The sequence below is a fragment of the Prunus avium genome, chromosome 1 (assembly GCF_965620075.1).
Source record: "Prunus avium chromosome 1, drPruAviu1.hap1.1, whole genome shotgun sequence".
Classification (NCBI taxonomy): domain Eukaryota; kingdom Viridiplantae; phylum Streptophyta; class Magnoliopsida; order Rosales; family Rosaceae; genus Prunus; species Prunus avium.
In genome coordinates, this window is record NC_142284.1 from 13,508,230 (window position 1) to 13,526,052 (window position 17,823).

The 17,823-nt window shown below is 35.0% G+C and overlaps 2 protein-coding genes and 1 non-coding gene across 3 annotated transcripts; all 3 read left to right on the forward strand.

Moving 5' to 3' along the window:
• The first annotated feature begins 5,019 nt into the window (after positions 1-5,019).
• Positions 5,020-8,168, forward strand: LOC110771037 (tubulin-folding cofactor B). Its single transcript, XM_021975278.2, has 7 exons — positions 5,020-5,421; positions 5,550-5,668; positions 5,768-5,829; positions 6,018-6,059; positions 6,611-6,744; positions 7,077-7,146; positions 7,872-8,168. Exons 1-7 carry the CDS (start codon positions 5,165-5,167, stop codon positions 7,917-7,919), a joined length of 732 nt encoding a protein of 243 aa, XP_021830970.1. The 5' UTR covers positions 5,020-5,164; the 3' UTR covers positions 7,920-8,168.
• An 802-nt stretch (positions 8,169-8,970) lies between these two features.
• On the forward strand, positions 8,971-9,059 carry TRNAY-GUA (transfer RNA tyrosine (anticodon GUA)). The gene is given in 2 exon segments: positions 8,971-9,007; positions 9,024-9,059. It is a non-coding gene; the product is annotated as a tRNA-Tyr (tRNA).
• Positions 9,060-9,125: 66 nt separating this feature from the next.
• ARPC4 (binding protein) lies at positions 9,126-13,400 on the forward strand. Its single transcript, XM_088247666.1, has 8 exons — positions 9,126-9,286; positions 9,623-9,688; positions 10,283-10,335; positions 10,555-10,582; positions 11,253-11,327; positions 11,637-11,741; positions 11,960-12,049; positions 13,121-13,400. The coding sequence occupies exons 1-8, from the start codon at positions 9,284-9,286 to the stop codon at positions 13,208-13,210; spliced, it is 510 nt and encodes a 169-aa protein (XP_088103792.1). The 5' UTR covers positions 9,126-9,283; the 3' UTR covers positions 13,211-13,400.
• The last annotated feature ends 4,423 nt before the right edge of the window (positions 13,401-17,823 follow it).

Here is a 17,823-nt window from a genome sequence, read left to right on the forward strand (position 1 = left end):
TTTTTATCATAAAATGTTTTTGAAGTTAACGAAACTACCATGTTACGTCTTTTTCTTTTTTTTTTGTAATTCGTGATCTGAAGATTAATGGTGCTCACAAATAGTCCATGCTATAAGTTTGTGTTCAAAAATCTGTTAGATTGTTGATGTGACACATTAAGTGAAACTCATATATGTGAATTAAATAAAAAAAATTCTAAAAATATGACTTATAGTTTTGTCTTTTAGTACATGTTTTGATTTTATTGGATATGCGAGTACCATCTGTGTGCCACGTCAAAATTTAACATATTTTTGGACGGAAGCTTACGATATGGGCTATTTGTAAGCACCTATGTTAAACTTTGAAAATAAAAAAAATGCAATTTGATAATTTTGTTAACTTTAGAGACGTTAAAAAGGCTATTATTAAACGTTTTTTAGCCGAATGAAAAACAGACTTGATTTGCAGACAAGAGATTTGAAACCTCATGGCATCTTAGTTGTGTGTGTGAGAAATCCCTTCCATTTAGTTTAGACTATCGCTTGTATATAATCATCTATATTCCATGAAGACTATTTTGGGATGTATGCAATTGAGATTTTAAAAACCTATTTTGGAATAAATAAGTCATGTGGTATTCAATTAAGACTTTTTACATGCGATTTTTTCTCTCTTTCTCTCTGTTAGAGAAGATGAACACCTTCTGATATTCACGTTTCAGATCAAAGGCCCAACGAATTATAATTATTATATAGCCTTTTTTTTTTTTGGTGTTTGAATATAAGCTTATTTACTGTAGTGCCCCTTGAAATTTTGGTCAAATCTCACTTTACCCTTTGAAAGTCAAAATGGCCCACTTTACCCCCTTGACCGATGTTTTGCATCTCAATTTACCCTCACCGTCAGGTCAGTCAAAAGTTCTGTTAAAAATGTCGACATGGCATGAATGAGACCCACAATTTTTTTGAATTGGATTCCATGTAGGTGCCATGTGTAAAAAAATAAAAAATAAAGATTTTCTTTTCAAAAACTTAATTCAATTATTATTAATAAAAGAAAAACAAAAGAAAAAATTAACAGGAAATTAAAAAACCAGCAACATCGTCTTCTCCACACCCCTCCACCATCGCAACTAACAGATCTCCTCCCTCACCCCACCCCCTCCCTTCGTACCTAGTATCTATAAAATGTGGTCTTCTTGTAATAGGGAATTGCCTTAAAATATTGCCTAGATCATGGTTGTCCTTCATGATTGTTATTTTGATGATGATGGTGTAAAAGGTAGGCTGGACTTTCAAGGCAGAAGGGAGAGGAAGGGCCTCCATCCCAATGCCCTTACCCCAAGCCAACCGTTCTCTCTCTCCAGATTCACTGAGGATTCAACCCCATCCCAGATCTGTCGCGGGCTCAACCTATCCGCAATACCAAATCCAAACCTTGAAGACCAAGGCCATGCCACTGTCTTCATCACCAAGCGTTTTGCCCCTTGCAACCCAAAAACCCATCCCACCACAAATGTATGCGTTGTTCTTTCTTTAATCTTTTTTTTTATTTTTTATTTTTATTTGGGTGGTGGTAATGGCTTGTGGTGGGTTTAGGTGGATATGGATGGTGGGTGGGTGGTGGTTGGTTGCAAAGGAAGGAGGAAGGATGATGGGGGCATGGCTTGTGGTGTACCTGGAACATTTAAAAATTTCTCCTTGTGGTGGGTTTGGGTGCTTATGGATGATGTTGGGGTGGTGGTTTTTTTTTTTTTTGTCAAGTTGTTGGGGTGGTGGTTAGTTGCAGAGGGAGGAGGAAGGATGACGGGGCCACCTTTGGGGATAGAGAGAGGTTGGGTAGATGCGTAACAGGTTAGGAGGAGGGGATTGGGTTTATTTATTTATTATTTATAAATATTATTATTAATAATTGAGTTAAGTTTTTTAAAAGAAAATTTTTCTTTTTATTTTTTATACATGGCACCTACGTGGCATCCAATTCAACAAAATTGTGGGTCCCATTCATGCCATTTCAGCATTTTTAACGGAGTTTTTGACTGACTTGACGGTGGGGGGTAAATTGAGATGCAAAACATTGGTCAAGGAGGGCAAAGTGGGCCATTTTAACTTTCAGAGGGTCAAGTGAGATTTGACCAAAATTTTAGGGGGTACTACAGTAAATAAGCCTTGAATATATGGCCTGCGTGTGACTATATATAACCAAAGATTAACATACATGATATATGACCTGCCTTTCAAGTGGGTCTGCGTTTGAGTTGAAGTGTCATGATCTCTCATCTACTTATCAATTCAATTCAAGCAAGGCATGTGTTTTTGAATTTGAACAAGACTATATAATATATATGTAAATAATTAATAGTCTATGGCCTGTGTTTGAATGAATATTATATAGTCATGCCTGTGTTTCTATAATATATACTAGCCTCTCAGCACGCGCTTCCACGCCAGCAAGAGGTTTTTTTTTGTTTTTTTTATTTATAAATTTATTTTATTTTAGAATTAAAAAAGATAATGGGTGGTTGTGTTCCATAAAAATATTATTCATTATCTAATTTTTCTTTTAATTTTACTTTTTTTAATATGAAAAAGTGTGAATTTACCATATTATCCTCATTTAATTAATAATTTTAATTCTTAACGTTTGGATTAATAAATGACATTTTATGGTATTTTGAATGTTTCACCATTCTCTGTCTTTTGCTTTATATATATAGATATGTATATATATATTATAGAAGAAACAACTAATATACAACTACTTTGTTAAAAATAAAAATAAAAAGTATTAAGGCAAGATAATAAATATATATATATATATATATATATATATTATATTTATAAGACAATATAAGAATGTTTATATATGGACTGAAAATTAACTAAATAAATAAGTAGTGTGGCTTATGTATAAATTATATTAATATATAATATTAATAATATAAAATATAAAATTTAGTTGGTAGAATCACTTTAATAGCTTATTTATATATATACTATAATATATATATACTTCATCAAAAAAAATAATATATATTCTAAACATAGAGGGTTCAGGTTGGGGGATTAAAATACCATTTCTGCCCCTCCCCGAACATCATATGCAAAAAATTCCCCATACCTGTTCGCATACCCCTTTTTTTGTCCTTCATACCTGATCCATTAGAGTAGTTCCAGCCCAACTCCTTGCCCGGGCAAGGAGGCCTAGGCACAAAAAGTGTTTCCAACGGGCAAATGCAGCCAGGGCAGTTGGTGGGCTCCACAAGCCTGGGCAGGCCCAAAGGCAAGAATAGCATGAGCTGTTGCTTGGGTTTGCTGATGTCAGTGATGACATCAGCAACGAAAAAAAAATTAACAAAATACTAAAAATTTCTGAATTTTTTTTTAATAAATACTTAGTCATATTCTTCACTTCCCATACCAAAACTCTATACAAATTCATCTCTTTATATCTCATGTGAATAGTGATTGCCCTTAGATTGTCATGGCAATGAGTGGAAACACCACAAGTCTTTTGCAAGGGCTGTCACTATTCATGTGAATAGTAACAACCATTGCCTTGTCCTTTGCCATGGCAAATAGGTGGAAGTGCTCTTTGAGCATTTCCAGCCATAGCCCTCTGCCCTAGCAGGACAGGGCCAGCCCACAGGCTAAAACCAGCCTGCCCTCTAACCTGGGTTTGCTGACGTCAGCAACCAAAAAAAAAAAAAAAAATCTTTAAAAAATCTGAAAAAATACTAAAAATTTCATTATTTAAAAAAAATAAATACTTAGTCATATTCTTCACTTTCTACACCAAAACTCTATACAAACTCCTGTCCTCATATCTCATGTGAATAGTGGTTGTCATGGCAATGGGTGGAAACACCACAACCTTTTGCAATGGCTGCCACTATTAATGTGAATAGTAATAGCCCTTGCCTTACTCATGGCAAAGGGGTGGAAGTGCTCTTAAGGTCAAATCTCCGCAAAGACCCTTACCCGAGGAAAAAATTGCCATCTCTAAGAGCATCCACAATGGGCTCCATAAACCACCTCTTTAGCTAAAATTTAGGGAGGAATTGAAAAAACTCACCTCCAACCATGCTCCATATCCAGAGCATCTCCAACCGATATGTTAAAAGTATCACATAGACATTTAACAGCTAGAAATAACATCTCACACACTCCAACCGATGTGTCAAAGCTGATGTGGAATGAAGGCTGAAGATTGAGATGTTATTTTTGACATCCCAAAAGCAAGATGTCAAATGAATATTTTATTATTTTTTCTTTTCTATTCTTTTTAATTAAAAATAAATCAACACTAAAATGTAATAAAATAATAATTTAATTTGACATATCGGGTGGAGTGTAAAGCTGTGTAAGATGTCAAATTGCCACATCAGCCATCAAATTTAAATTTGATGTTTGGTATTTGACATCTCCCTTGGAGATGCTCTAAGAGCTCCTAAATATGAGGAGAGAGAAAGTACTCCTAGTAACTCCTTATAATTAAATGCTTCTATATTTAATATTATTTTAAGCATTTATTTAATGTCAACTATTTTTTATTAGGAAAATGCTAGGTAGACCAACTTTAGATACCAACTTATGTACCATCTCTCTAATAGAGCGTGGGACCCATTGTATTGGTGGGCTCCACCTTTATTAGAGAGATGGTACACAAGTTAGTATCTAAAGTTGGTCTCCCTAGCATGACCCTTTTTATTATTGCTTTTGTGTCTACACTTTATTCAAAAATTGAATTAAAATTTATTAAAAACATTTAAACTAAGGAGTATGGTTGGAGTTGAAATTTTATAGAGTGTTCCTAAAATAGCTTTTTAGTGTTTTTAGTTAAATTTTAACTAAAAAATAGAGAGTGTGATTGTGGATGCTCTAATGACAATGAGTGGAAATGCACCTTGCCTTTTGCAAGAGATGGCACTATTCAAGTGAATAGTATCTGCCCCTTGCCTATCTTGTCATTTGCCATGACAAATGGGTGAAAGTGTTCTTACATTCTTGTTAAATCCTGTAGACTTTTTATCCCTAAATAATCTTTTAAAATCCCAATCGAACATTTCCTTCTAATTCTCCTATTAATCCAGTTTTACAGTGAACCTTAGAAAAAAAAAAAAAAAAAAAAGGGAATTAGAGCGAAGTGCTAGAGCTGCTCACAGCTTTCGCACAGACGAAAATGGCGACTCGGTTACAGAAGATCGAAGGAGACGAGTCCGTACTGTTGCGCGTAACTCATTCGAACCTCAAGACCTTCTCCGCCGATATCCGCTTCTCCCTCCAGAGCTCTGTGGAGTCCGTCAAGGACAAGCTATGGCGTAAATGCGGCACTTCTGTAGATTGCATGTCGCTCCACCTCTACGACGACGCCAACACCCAAGTCTCCATTTTGGACGACAACTCCAAGCCCCTGGGCTTCTATTCCCCTCACGACGGGTCAGTACACACAAACACACACTCTCTCTCTCTCTCTCTCTCTCTCTCTCTCTCTCTCTTGTTATTTGTGAGTTTTGATTTGGTTAAATTTGTGATTTTTGTTTGTTTATTGTGTTTGAAATCGAAAGCTACCGGCTACATGTTATAGATCTGGACCCTTCATCAGTGACCTCTGGTGGGTGGCTTGAGGACACATCGTTGGTGGAGAAGTACACTATTTCTCAAGAAGCTTATGAGAAACGAGATGGTAAGTTACGCAATATATTGTTGTGTGTATAGTTCTTGTAAAGTGTATTTAGTTCAATGTGTTTTGTCTTTGAAATCACATTTTTGTGGTTTGTTGCAGGGACTTTTAGAAAATTTAAGGACAAATTGGCATCTCAGAACCCATCAACTTTTGAGAATAAAGTAAGCATCACCTATGTTATTTATTCCTTTAAGATGCATATTGACTGTCAAATCAAATGACACGCCATTGCTTCTACCGGTCCATGCTAATCATGAATTAAATTGAGAAACTTTTGTTGTTAGTCAGCTTTGCATGTGGAAGTGACTTGAGATGTTCATAAGTTTGTTGACTGAAAATTTGTTTGCAGATACCAGAGAACTATATGGAAGATCTCCGTGTGAATATCAAGGTGTGCTTCCTCTTTCCTTTTTCCTATCTTTTTTGTTTAAGTATTAGTAGTTCTTGGGTCACAAGCATAAACCACAAGGCTCAGTCTGTCATGTTAAACAGTTTTCCAGTGGTTTATGTGTACTATTGACTTAGTTAGCGTTGTGGCACATACACAGACTACAAGAATGACATAATTATTTGTCTAATCTTTTTAAGATCTGAAGGTTTGAAAGTTTGTAGCACTTAAATTTCCACGAAATAATATAGGGTGTTGTGTCATTAAGTGGTGATTGTTCCTTACCTTGTTGGTTTCAAGCATTTTAGTTGGATTCGTTTCCATTCCAGTTGCAGTGGGCATTTTCTTCAGCATTCTTGATGGCACTTGAACTGTAATTTTATATGAATACATGTTGATATCATGTTTCTTTAATTCCTTGTATTTTTTGTAGGAGTTGAGAGCATTCTTGGTTTTCCAAATCTTCCTCATATTTGTTAACTAGCATTTTCTTTTCTTGTTTATTGTGAAACAATATTCATGATTGGCTCAGTTCTCCTACTTATATGCTGAAGGTAGGAGATAGATGTGAAGTTCAACCAGGGGATAAAAGAGGTGTTGTTAAATATGTTGGTCGGGCAGAATCTCTGGCTCCTGGTTTCTGGATTGGAGTTCAATATGATGAACCATTGGGAAAGCATGATGGCATGTAAGTGAGCTCCTGACTCATACGATGATTTTTTGGTATGTCGTGTGCCAATAATAAAAATTGTCTATTCTTGGTTTTTTTGGTTCTAAGATTGATGAATATTGAATATTCTTCGCTCTGAAATTCTGCATATACAACCTTATATTTCTTGAAATTGGTGTCCATTACAGTGTTGGTGATCTTTGGTATGTTACTAAATCCTATGGAACCAAAATTCTTTCATGTTGTGATTTTGCTATACCATGAGTAGACATTTTGAATTGCCTATTTTAATTTTGCATTCCTGTTTTCTGCATATTATTTGGTTGAGATTCCTCTTCTTCATATTATAGGGTGAAAGGAACACGATATTTCAATTGCCCCCCACTTCATGGTGGAATGGTTCGGCCAGACAAAGTAAAGGTTTGTATGCATTTGTATACTTGAAATACTTCAAAATGATTTTTTTTTTCTTTCTGATTTTCCTATAGAGATGTGGACTATATTATTGTTTGGTTCCATTGGCTGTTTGACAAGGAACATGAATGTGTTTTTTAAACTTTAATACCCATTTGTGGTATTTCAACCAACAAAACAATAGTTTGTGGCTCATCTTTGAGCCCTGGATAGGCTGAACTGAAAGTTAATTTATATCCTTGGTAGTTTTGTTTAGAGAGACTCGTAGCTTTCATAGCACAGGGACCTGTTGCAAAAGTATGATAAATGAAATCTGTCAATGATTTAAGGTAAAATTCGTTGCATGAACCTCTCTCATATTTGACAATTTAACCTAGGTGTGATTGTTTTTCAATAACATTTTTATGACTTATAAGTTATACCGTTATACATAAGAAGAAGAGCCCCCGGTTAAAGCGCAGAGTCAGCTTAGGAATTATTCCTCAGTGATGACCTGGTAAATTGCAAATTGTGGAGTCAGCATTGGCTGTTAAATGCAATTGGATTCCTCTGTATCTTACAAATTGTTATGTACCATTCTGGAGCAAATTCCGTTTCCATCTGAAGCGTTTTATGTTAAATGAAATTGTTTGTGATGACCTAATTGAAAGCGTTTGTTTATAGAGTGGCCTTTGTGTATTTCCTGCATGACTTCTTCATGGAGTTGACTAATGTGACTAATGAAATTTCAGGTTGGTGATTACCCTGAACGAGATCCATTTGAGGAGGATGAAATTTAAGCAGGTCTTAGAGGGAGTACGTATGTACTTCATGATTCTACATAACCTTTTTGGGGAAATCACCCTGAAGTTTCCTTAATTTGTTCAAATTGTAATATTATTGGGAGGGAGTTAAAGAGGAACTGTGTTTGACTATGCTAGCCTTGGTAGGTTATATGCTGAGCAGCTAGTTGAGAGGAAACCATGGGAAAAAAAAGAGTGAAGAAACAATGATGTTGTTGGGATCCTTCTTATTGGGTTTTGTTCATATTTTGTTTGTGTCTGAGTTCTTCCCTTCTACAAGAGAAAGAAGTTAAAGAATCAAGGTGTGGTAATTGAGGTCTTCCTGAAGAAGTGAAATTTGTAACAAAAGAAGTGGAGTAAATTGGACAAGAAACCATTCTGTAGGAAATCTATAAAGTGATGGGTAACAAAAAAACTATACATTCTCGAGTTTAAATTCGTGTTTGTTCAGTTTGTCACAAATATAAAAATGGCTTGCAAGTTATAAGACAACTGCTCAATCAATCTAATGTCAACATGTAGTTCTCTAGTTCAACGTATGTGAACGCATTCGAAAAATCATGTGCGCATGGTGGACGTTGTTAGAATTTGATATACATTATTGGCTCATTGCGTGGTGGATGTTGTTAGAATTTGATATACATTATTGGCTCATTTCTTAACAATTTAACCCTTCGGACCGGTTGTCTAACACAATAATGAATCACATGTAATCTAATTTACTCGTCTTGTTTATGCATTGTGTTCCAGAACATGTACAAAATGTGCAACATGTCTTGAATGTTTGCGCATCATTACTGTAGCAAATATTTCTCCATGGGTGTCTCTCTAAACACTCAATACTACTTTGGTCTTTGCTGGCAGCAAACCGACACCAACTTAAACAAGGAAAAAAAAAAAAACATGTAACTCTTTTTCCTAACTTCTTTCACCAGCTTGGCAATTAGTAGAAGCCATTACGTTTGAATGTGGTAATTGTCTGGGATAATTACACCTGCTTTCATTGAATACCATTAAATATAATTTGTTAGGCTCTTCTTTCAACAATCCGACCTTAGCTCAGTTGGTAGAGCGGAGGACTGTAGTGGTTAGAAAGCAGACATCCTTAGGTCGCTGGTTCGAATCCGGCAGGTCGGATTTTTTTCAATTCCGTTTCTTTTGTTTTCCTTTTATTTATCTTTTTAATTTTTATACATTCCTTATGAAGCACGCGCATTTTAGCACTCATGTCCTCAAAATACACTCCACAATAGCACCTACCCCAAACAAGCTGTTTGCTCTCTCTCTCTCTCTCTCTCTCTCGCGATCATTTCCGGCAAAATCTCTCCTTCCGGTTTCTGAACCAATTTGTCTGCTCCTAAATGGTAAACCCATCGGATCTTTACTCTTTTATACTTTATTTTATCCGCGTATGTGTAATGAGCAGCCTCCTTTTTCTACTTTTTCTACTCTCTCTTTGGTTGCCTAGAAAGTCTACGAGTATCATTTCACATTCTGTTTCTCGGCGACCAAACAGACCCTAAAGAAATTTTGAGATTGCTGAGCGAAATTTACATATCGAGGGCATGATTTGCTTGATTTCCATTACTTGTGCACTACAGTTATTATCGTATTCCATCGGACTTCTAAGCTTGAATTAAACTCAATTAAGCATATTTCAGTGATGGGTTGCATTTATTTTTTCCTTTTTATTTTTTCAGTCGAATACTTTGCGATTGTACTTGACGTGTATAAGGAACACTCTCGATGCCGCAATGTGCCTTCAGGTATTATCAATTTTAGTAATTTTTGGTCTCTTTCTGCAATCTGTACAGGCGCTTTAAAAAATTGTTCATTTTCAATAGAGCTTTGAATCTTAAGTATATTGACAAAAAAAAAGGGTATGTTTTTCATGTTGAGCACATCATATATTTATGAATAGAAAAAGTTGGATATATTACACTTGTATCAACTTTCATATGGGACAGTGTACACAAACATATTAAGTGGGTAACTTCATAAATCCTTGCTTCACAGTTTAGCCTTAGTTAAAGATTGTTATGATGTCTTGTTGCCAGTACAGAGTCGGTTTAAACTATGTCTTGTGATTGTACCGAAAGAAAGAAAGAAAATGTCTTGTGAGACCTGACCAGTTATTTATTTTTACTTTGGTTGGTGGGCACTGTCAATTCTAGAAAATTTTGTTTTCTGGTTCTTGAAAGCACGCACATGAAATCCTAATGCTTAGACCCCAGTACTAAATTTGCATTGTTTTCATGTAATTATATTTCAAATGCTTATTCTATCAAAGAAAAGAGAAAAAGTCTATTTGCTTATACTGCCTGATTGATTCTATGTCTTGCACCATATGCTGCTTGCAGAATTTTCCTTGTCAAGAAGTTGAAAGGCATAACAAGCCGGAAGTTGAGCTAAAGTATGTTCATGAGTTGCAATTTGATCTTAATATTACACTTGCTGCTGCCTTAAATGCTTATTTTAATGTTATATAAGCTGTACGGAGAAAACAAACAGGTCCTAGTAAGGTGGCCACAATAAAAATGCTTTTCTCAAAGTATATGCTATTAAACTAATTTAGAAATATTGATTGATGTGTTTTTCAATAAAGTTTTAATCTTCTCTTCATATTTTGCAGGACCAGCTCAGAACTTCTGCTAAATCCTGTGAGAACCATCTTGTTGACATGATAAAGAACAGTTGCCCCCCCTCCCTCTTTTTGTTTTTTTTTTCTTCTTCCTACGATAATGTTATGTTTAAAACAGTTGGTCATATACGTATTTCCTAATGCCTTGCACTGTGTGAAGATTCACATTTTTCTTTTCTACACCTAGTTTAAACATTCCAAAAGTTGTAAACTTTGTCATATGAGTTAGAAATTTTGGCGAGGATAGTTCCCTTTCATGCCTAAACATTTTTAGTAATATAATTACCATTTTCTAGACAAATTCTGGGTCAATAGTTTATTGGGTTTAAGCAAATTGAATATATAAAAAAACTGGAGGCTACAGCTAATAATGTGGACAGCATGCTTGGACTCTATTTTTTTCTACCCGCTCTCTTTTTTACTTTATTATCACTACACTTTTAAGTTTCCATGCCATATGCTAGGAAACAGCTCTTGCCTCTATTTTTTGTGGCTGTTAAAAGTGAAACTTCTAGACTTCATTGCTTATGGTTACAAGATGTTAAAGTTGTCATTGACCACATAGAACTCTGATGAGTCAGATACTCCTAAAAGAATGTGATGGAGATCTTAAGTTCACATAACCGAGCTTTTTTATTTTCTTTTCAGAAAAGAAAATTAACACTGATTATTTACTATTGCTACCACAGGTTTTGATATGTCGAAATGAGGCTGAAAAATGCTTAATTGAGACATCTATTAATTCCCTTCGCATAAGCCTCAAGGTATTCATATTTACTTGAATATATTTTAGTATATAGTTGGTCGTAACCCGCTTTCTGTTTTTCTATGCTCAATAGTAGCTGTTTTTTATGGTTTCTATATGGTTTTGTTGTATCTATTTTAGGATAGAGTTGGTTGCAGATTCGGTGTTTTCTTAGAAGCGGACTTGCTGTTCACTTTTCTTGTGCTTTTTTGTCCGGATAGCTTACAGTTCTCACCTGCAAGAGTTTTTGTTGTATATAATTTGGAAATTAGTATCCGATTTATTTTTTCCTTATATCCTTTTCTTTTGGGTGTTCTCTCTTGTATAGGTAAAGCAGGCAGATGAACTTGAAAATATACTAACTAAAAAATTTCTTAGATTTTTATCGATGAGGGCAGAAGCATTCCAGGTATTGAGGAGAAAGCCAGTGCAGGTACATAGATTTCTTGCATGGAGTTCAAATTAGACTTTGTAAATTTATACTGCTTGACAAACTAAGTGGGTGCCATGAACTTGACTTGAGGAATCGTTTTTCTGTAGGAAAATGTGAATTTTCATGTTGTTAAGTCACTATGAAAGCATATTTGAAGATGAACTCCAATAAATTAATCTGCCATATGTATTTACTCTGTGTAATGCTTTTCTATGCAGGGTTATGATATTAGTTTTCTTGTAACAAATTACCATTGCGAGGATATGCAGAAGCACAAGCTCATTGATTTTATTGTACAGTTCATGGAGGCAAGCATTTTTCCAAACCTTATAAAATTGCATGTATTAATTGACTGCTGCTTGAAACGATTGCTCAATTTATACCTTTTATTTTTGAATCGTAGTTGGTCAATTAATATATTTGAGAATACCAATTGCCTCTGTTGGGTTAGGGTGGGTTGTTTCTGGAACACACAAATTTAATGAGTGAAGTTTCGAACACCCAAGTTTCCTGTCCTTTTGCATGAATAGTAGCCATTTGACTATGTATAGCTTTGATGCAAACTCATATGGAATTCCTTTTGTACGAAGAGGCCTTGGAGCTGGTACTCTGCGAAAACAATTTTCTTTGTGTTTTCCCTTTTTTTTTTCTTTTTTTTTTCTTTTTGTTTTGGGTTCCATAAAGAAAATCAATCAATAGCTACATTCGTTGAGGCTTTCACACTCCAATTATTCTTCTCATCTTTTGTGTCCTAAGTCAATGCAACTACAATTATCGTTTTATACAACATGACAAAAGTTACACCTTACATTTTTTCGGTTCAGTGTTGTATGTGGTAGTACACTACAGCATCATCTACATGCAGAGATAACAATTGAAACGGACTTTGGTGGCCAGGCTCATAGCTAATTTCAGTTTGGTTTATCACAAATCACAAATTGTTAACTTCCCCACCTCCCCTGGTATTTGTTAGCAATCCAGCTAAACCATATATAATTTTTTTTTCTTTTCGTTTTTTAAGTTTAATATTAGATTTGAAAATTTACTAACTGGCAGTAATCAGTGTCAAGAGAAGCATATCTGGCTTGCTTCTCTCTCTGTCTCTTTGCTTATGTTGCTACTGATGTTAATCCGTTAGAGGAATGTTTCCATTAAGTGGAAGTCATATAGATATTAGTCAGTAGGATGCATGCATTTTATATGGCGCAAGGCTTATAATGTCGGATATTTTTATGGTCTAGTTGAATCTTTATTGACTGATATGGAATTTCATGCGCTTAATCTGAAGATGTGTGATATCAATATGTTGGTTCTCTATATTTGCTCTGCTGTTATGTTTATGCTTTTAGATTCTTACTCCGTTGCTTCTTGGATTACAGGATATTGATAAAGAGATAAGTGAATTAAAGATGTCAGTGAACACACGGGGGAGGCTGGTGGCCACAGAGTTTTTGAAACAATTTATGTAATATTTCTGTTCGTTACCAAGTTGTACATGAATTTACCTTTTACAGATTCTGTTCGACCATTTGCCATTTTTTATATATTTATTTTGTATCAGACGTCCCACCATGTTTAATGAACCACTAGTGTAATGGCTGAAAGATCAGCATTCTCCTCCTGATGAAGCATTTCTCCAAAGACTCGTCGTTTCTGAAATTATTCGTAACTCGGTAGGTAGCTTTGGTTTGCAGAAATGGAGAAAGTTTATAGATGAAAAGTCTGGTATATGCACAACTTTGGAAATGAATTATTCTTCCATAGCCCCTGAACTCAGTTAGCGTGAGACGGGTGTGGTGATGGTAGAGATCCTAGGTTTGAACTTTTGTAATTGACAAGTTTGCCAATCTCTATTTTGAAATTTATGAAGTTTTTTTTTCCTGAAGCACCAAATTAAGTATGTTAAAAATTTAAGGGTAACCTTTTTTTTTTACCTGAAGCACCGTAATAAAATGTTTAGTAATTAGGAAGACAATAATTACATTTTCACTATTCAACATTACACCCATTCATTTTATGAAAGGTGAAGTATTCCCCTCTTCTTTTGCTACGAAAAAGTTTTCCCACAAATTTTAGAAGGGAAAACACCTTATGATATCCTTTTTGGCAAGTCACCCTCTTATGCACATTTACTATATTTGGTTGCCTTTCTTATGATTATAATATTTTATTTCCCCTCATTCCCTTAAGTTTTGTAATAAAAAATGACAAGGGGAAAGCTGCACTACCTTACATTGGCCATTACATAAAGTCCACATGCTCCACCTACATTACCACTAATCTATGTTTGTGCTCTCTTAAGGTAGAGGAGCCAAACCACTCCTACAAAAAGACGGAGTGTGTGTGTGTGTTAGTGAGAAGAAGTGCGAGTGCAAACTAAGTGTTGGTGAGAGTGTGAGCGTGTGCATATCAAGAGTGCATATTCTGAGCAATACACCCACATAGAGAAAACCTCATATATCTCCCTAAACACTCTTCAAGGCAATTCACCAAGAGCCTTGGTCTTGGGTACGTGGAATTCTTGAAGTAATTCTGACGACCTTGGAGATAAAGAATGTGAAGCATCTTAGTGACGTCCAAGCATCTTGGCGGGCTAGTAATTGCAAGCGTTCTTCACATTTGGGATCCTCTGCAAGGTATGTAGTACCTTATACCCGAGTATTATGAATTTCTAACATTGCTATCAGAGCCTGAATGCTTGCTTTTCACCATGTTGAATGATGCATGAGAATATGTTTTGTAATTTCTCAGAGAACTACCATGAAAGCATGAACCAAGAAACTTCAATTTTTGTTTGATTGTTTTTAGATGTTCTTCTGCCATGAATTATGTTCCTCTATGTGATGTTAACTTGCGTTTAATTTTTCATGAAAATTGAAGGAGTAGTATAGGGGAAAATTGAAACCCAAGTGCATGAAAACAGTTTTTTTGGTAACTTTAGAGCCTTTTTGTATGCTGTTAAGTTGTTTTCCTGTACCATTTATTTGCCTTAACATATTCTCTGTTGCATGTGTTTTCCAATGATATATCATATGCATCATTTGGATGTATAATGAAGGAGACAGAGGTCTCCAAAGATGGCCAAATGATAATGAAAATCTGGAATTTTTTCTGGACATTTCAGAAAGATGAGCAGTGTTCTTCGTGAACACATCCTTTTTGATGGCGAGTGAGAGCACGTGTGCCTTTGTAGAGCTTCATCTTAGACAACGAAATCCAACCGTGGACTCCTTCCATCTATTTTCTAAAAATCATTTGGCTAATTATCATTTGGAATGAATATGTTAAATAATTATTTTATGAGTTGCAACAAATAATTATTTTACTGTCACACCGCTCAGACACCGCCATTATTGATCGGGACAAGCATTCAATATATATATTTTTTCGCTGACGTTCATTGGTTTTTGTTATCACTTTGTCTTCACTCTGCAAGTCTATCTGGCTTACTTACTATTTCATTCTCTTACTAGGTGTTTGGCGAGGAGGATCTCTGTTTAGGCATCTTTGGCCAGTGACCATATAGCATCAATCAGCCGCATGATGGGACATTTTTAGGTAAGCATAGGTGTCCTTGTTTGTTTAGTGTCTATTTAATTTTGTTCTTATATTGTGAAGTAGACACTTGCTAGTTCATCACAAGAAAGTATTATCAAGAAATAGGAAATGAATCTTAAGCTGGTTATGATCAATCAGGTTTCTACTGCAGGGGTAGCATACTCTAAGCACATCGTGCGCATATACTCCTATCCCAACAAACAGCTGTGTGGTTGTCCACTTGTTTTCAGATCGAGGCTCATGCTGGTAGTGTTAATTATCTTGCTTTCTCATATCCCAACAAACAGCTGTGTGTTGTCACGTGTGGGGAGCATAGGGTCATTAAGGTTTGATCTATGACTTAACTAATTCTAAAGTGATTGTGCAGGTTCAAGTTCAATGTCAATTATGATTTTTCAATATTCTACGGGTGTGGGATGCAGGCACTGGGACTACTAATTAAAGTAATTAAAAAAGAGAAATTCAGATAATGCTATTCAAATAGGTATAGCGGCGCGGCTATTCTTTTTTAAAAAAATTCAATATTTCTGAAAATGTCTATTTATGGATTATGGCCGTGCGGCTATACTATACTCTTTTCACAAAACACGCGCTGGGCGCTGGGCGCTAGGCGCTAGGCGCTAGGCTCAGCTTTTTTCTTTAATTTTTATAAATAGTATAGCTGCGGGGCTATACACCGAATTATTTTTTATATTAAAAACGTTTATAGCCGTGCGGCTTGACTGGGGTCCTTTTTTAAATGCTGTTTGATAAATAGTATAGCCGCACGGATATACTTTTAACATAGATACTGTGATATATATATATATATTAATAATTGTTTTTCCTCGATTTTTGTTTGTCGATAAGAGTAATTTAGAACATTATCCATTACTATTAGCCCATTACCTATGTCTCTATTGTCCTATTGCGAGTTTTTACTTTTCCAGAGTTATTACCCGTATAAAGAATTACTCGTATTGTGCACGTACGTACATATTTTTCATGTTAATACACTTGTTTGTTACAAAATTTTCAATAATACACACAAAATACTCACATATTATTAAATAAAAATAAAATATATTTAAATATTTAAATATTTAAATACTAATTATTTACTAAGTAAATAATAATTAAAACATAACTACTAATTAAAGTAACTGAAAAAGAGAAATTTAGATTATGCTATTCAAAATTCTATTTATGGGGTTTAGCTAGACTATTGGAAAATTCTATTCATAGAGTATAGGGCTATACTCTTTTGACAAAACACTTGTTTTTTTTTTTTAAAATATAAAATTTTCAATAATACACACAAAATTTAAGTATTATTCGCAAAATACTCACATATTATTGAATAAAAATAAACTATATTTAAATATTTAATTACAAATTATTCACTAAGTAAATAATAATTAAAACATAGATTATGCTATTCAATGGGTATAGCCGCCCGGCTATACTGTTCAGAATTCTATTTATGCAGTTTAGCCGCATGGCTATACGTTTAAGAAATTCTAGTATAGCTGCGCGACTATACGCTTTTCACAAAACTCGCACTAAGCGATAGGTTGGTCCTTTTTTTTCTTTTTCTTTTTTCAATAAATAGTATAGCCGCCTGGCCTTACTGGGTTTTTTTAAATTTATTCTTTTATTATCAATAGTATAGCCGTGCGGCTATACGCTTTACAGGGGGCTATGCTTGCCTCAGAGTAGAAGGAAACCAGAGGAATTTGCTCATATGGCAGCTTGTGCTTCATGATGAACTCCTTTCGCTTCTCATAAGTAAGATCCTCCAATGCTTGAATGTCACCTTACAATGCAAATATGAATTGAGATGTTTCCAAACACAACTTGTAATTCTCCACTTGTTTAGTATATACACAAAGGACTTTCAACAAGCTCAGGTATTGGTGCTATTACCTTCATTAGCTTGCATATCAAAAGTTCCATGATCCTGCGGGTTTCTTTGTCCGCAATTTGGCCTTTGAGGAGAATATCAGAAGCCAAGGGAGTGCCACCATAGGGGCTATGTACCAGTGCTAAACCAGCAACTTTGTCTTTCAAATCACACTAGTAGATTGACAATGCAGCTACAGCATCAACGCCGCCCTTGTTGTGCCCCAGCAGCATCACATGTGTTAGTATGAAAATTGTGTTGTCATTTCCTAGACTCTAGCATAGGTTGGGAATTAGTGTATGAATCTTGTTTACTAGAAGTCTTGGCGCAACACATTCAACCCCGGATTTTCGAAGCATGCCTTGATTGATATGAGGATCTTGACAACAGGTAAATCATGACATAAATCATGCATTCAAAATAGGATTTATAATTAAAGTTATTTTTGAGTCCATTGTGATTTAAGTTAAATCATTTGCATCTACTATCGCGACGTGCACTTGCTTATCTTCTAGTTATCTTGTTTTATGAGATAATTATCTCTCAATAAATAATAGTGTGGTCGTTATGTGTTGTCACTAGGAGTCCATATTGAAGCACAATTCATATTCATCTTTAGATAGTATTTTATTTTATGTTTGG

Bases quoted from the DNA above. Each gene is read 5' to 3' on its own strand.
- ARPC4 (XM_088247666.1), top strand. The intron at 9,689-10,282 runs GTATTATCAATT...TGCTGCTTGCAG, and splicing joins ATGCCGCAATGTGCCTTCAG to AATTTTCCTTGTCAAGAAGT. The intron at 10,336-10,554 runs GTATGTTCATGA...CATATTTTGCAG, and splicing joins AAGCCGGAAGTTGAGCTAAA to GACCAGCTCAGAACTTCTGC.
- LOC110771037 (XM_021975278.2), top strand. From the start codon at position 5,165: ATGGCGACTCGGTTACAGAAGATCGAAGGAGACGAGTCCGTACTGTTG. The intron at 5,830-6,017 runs GTAAGCATCACC...ATTTGTTTGCAG, and splicing joins CATCAACTTTTGAGAATAAA to ATACCAGAGAACTATATGGA. The intron at 6,745-7,076 runs GTAAGTGAGCTC...TTCATATTATAG, and splicing joins TTGGGAAAGCATGATGGCAT to GGTGAAAGGAACACGATATT.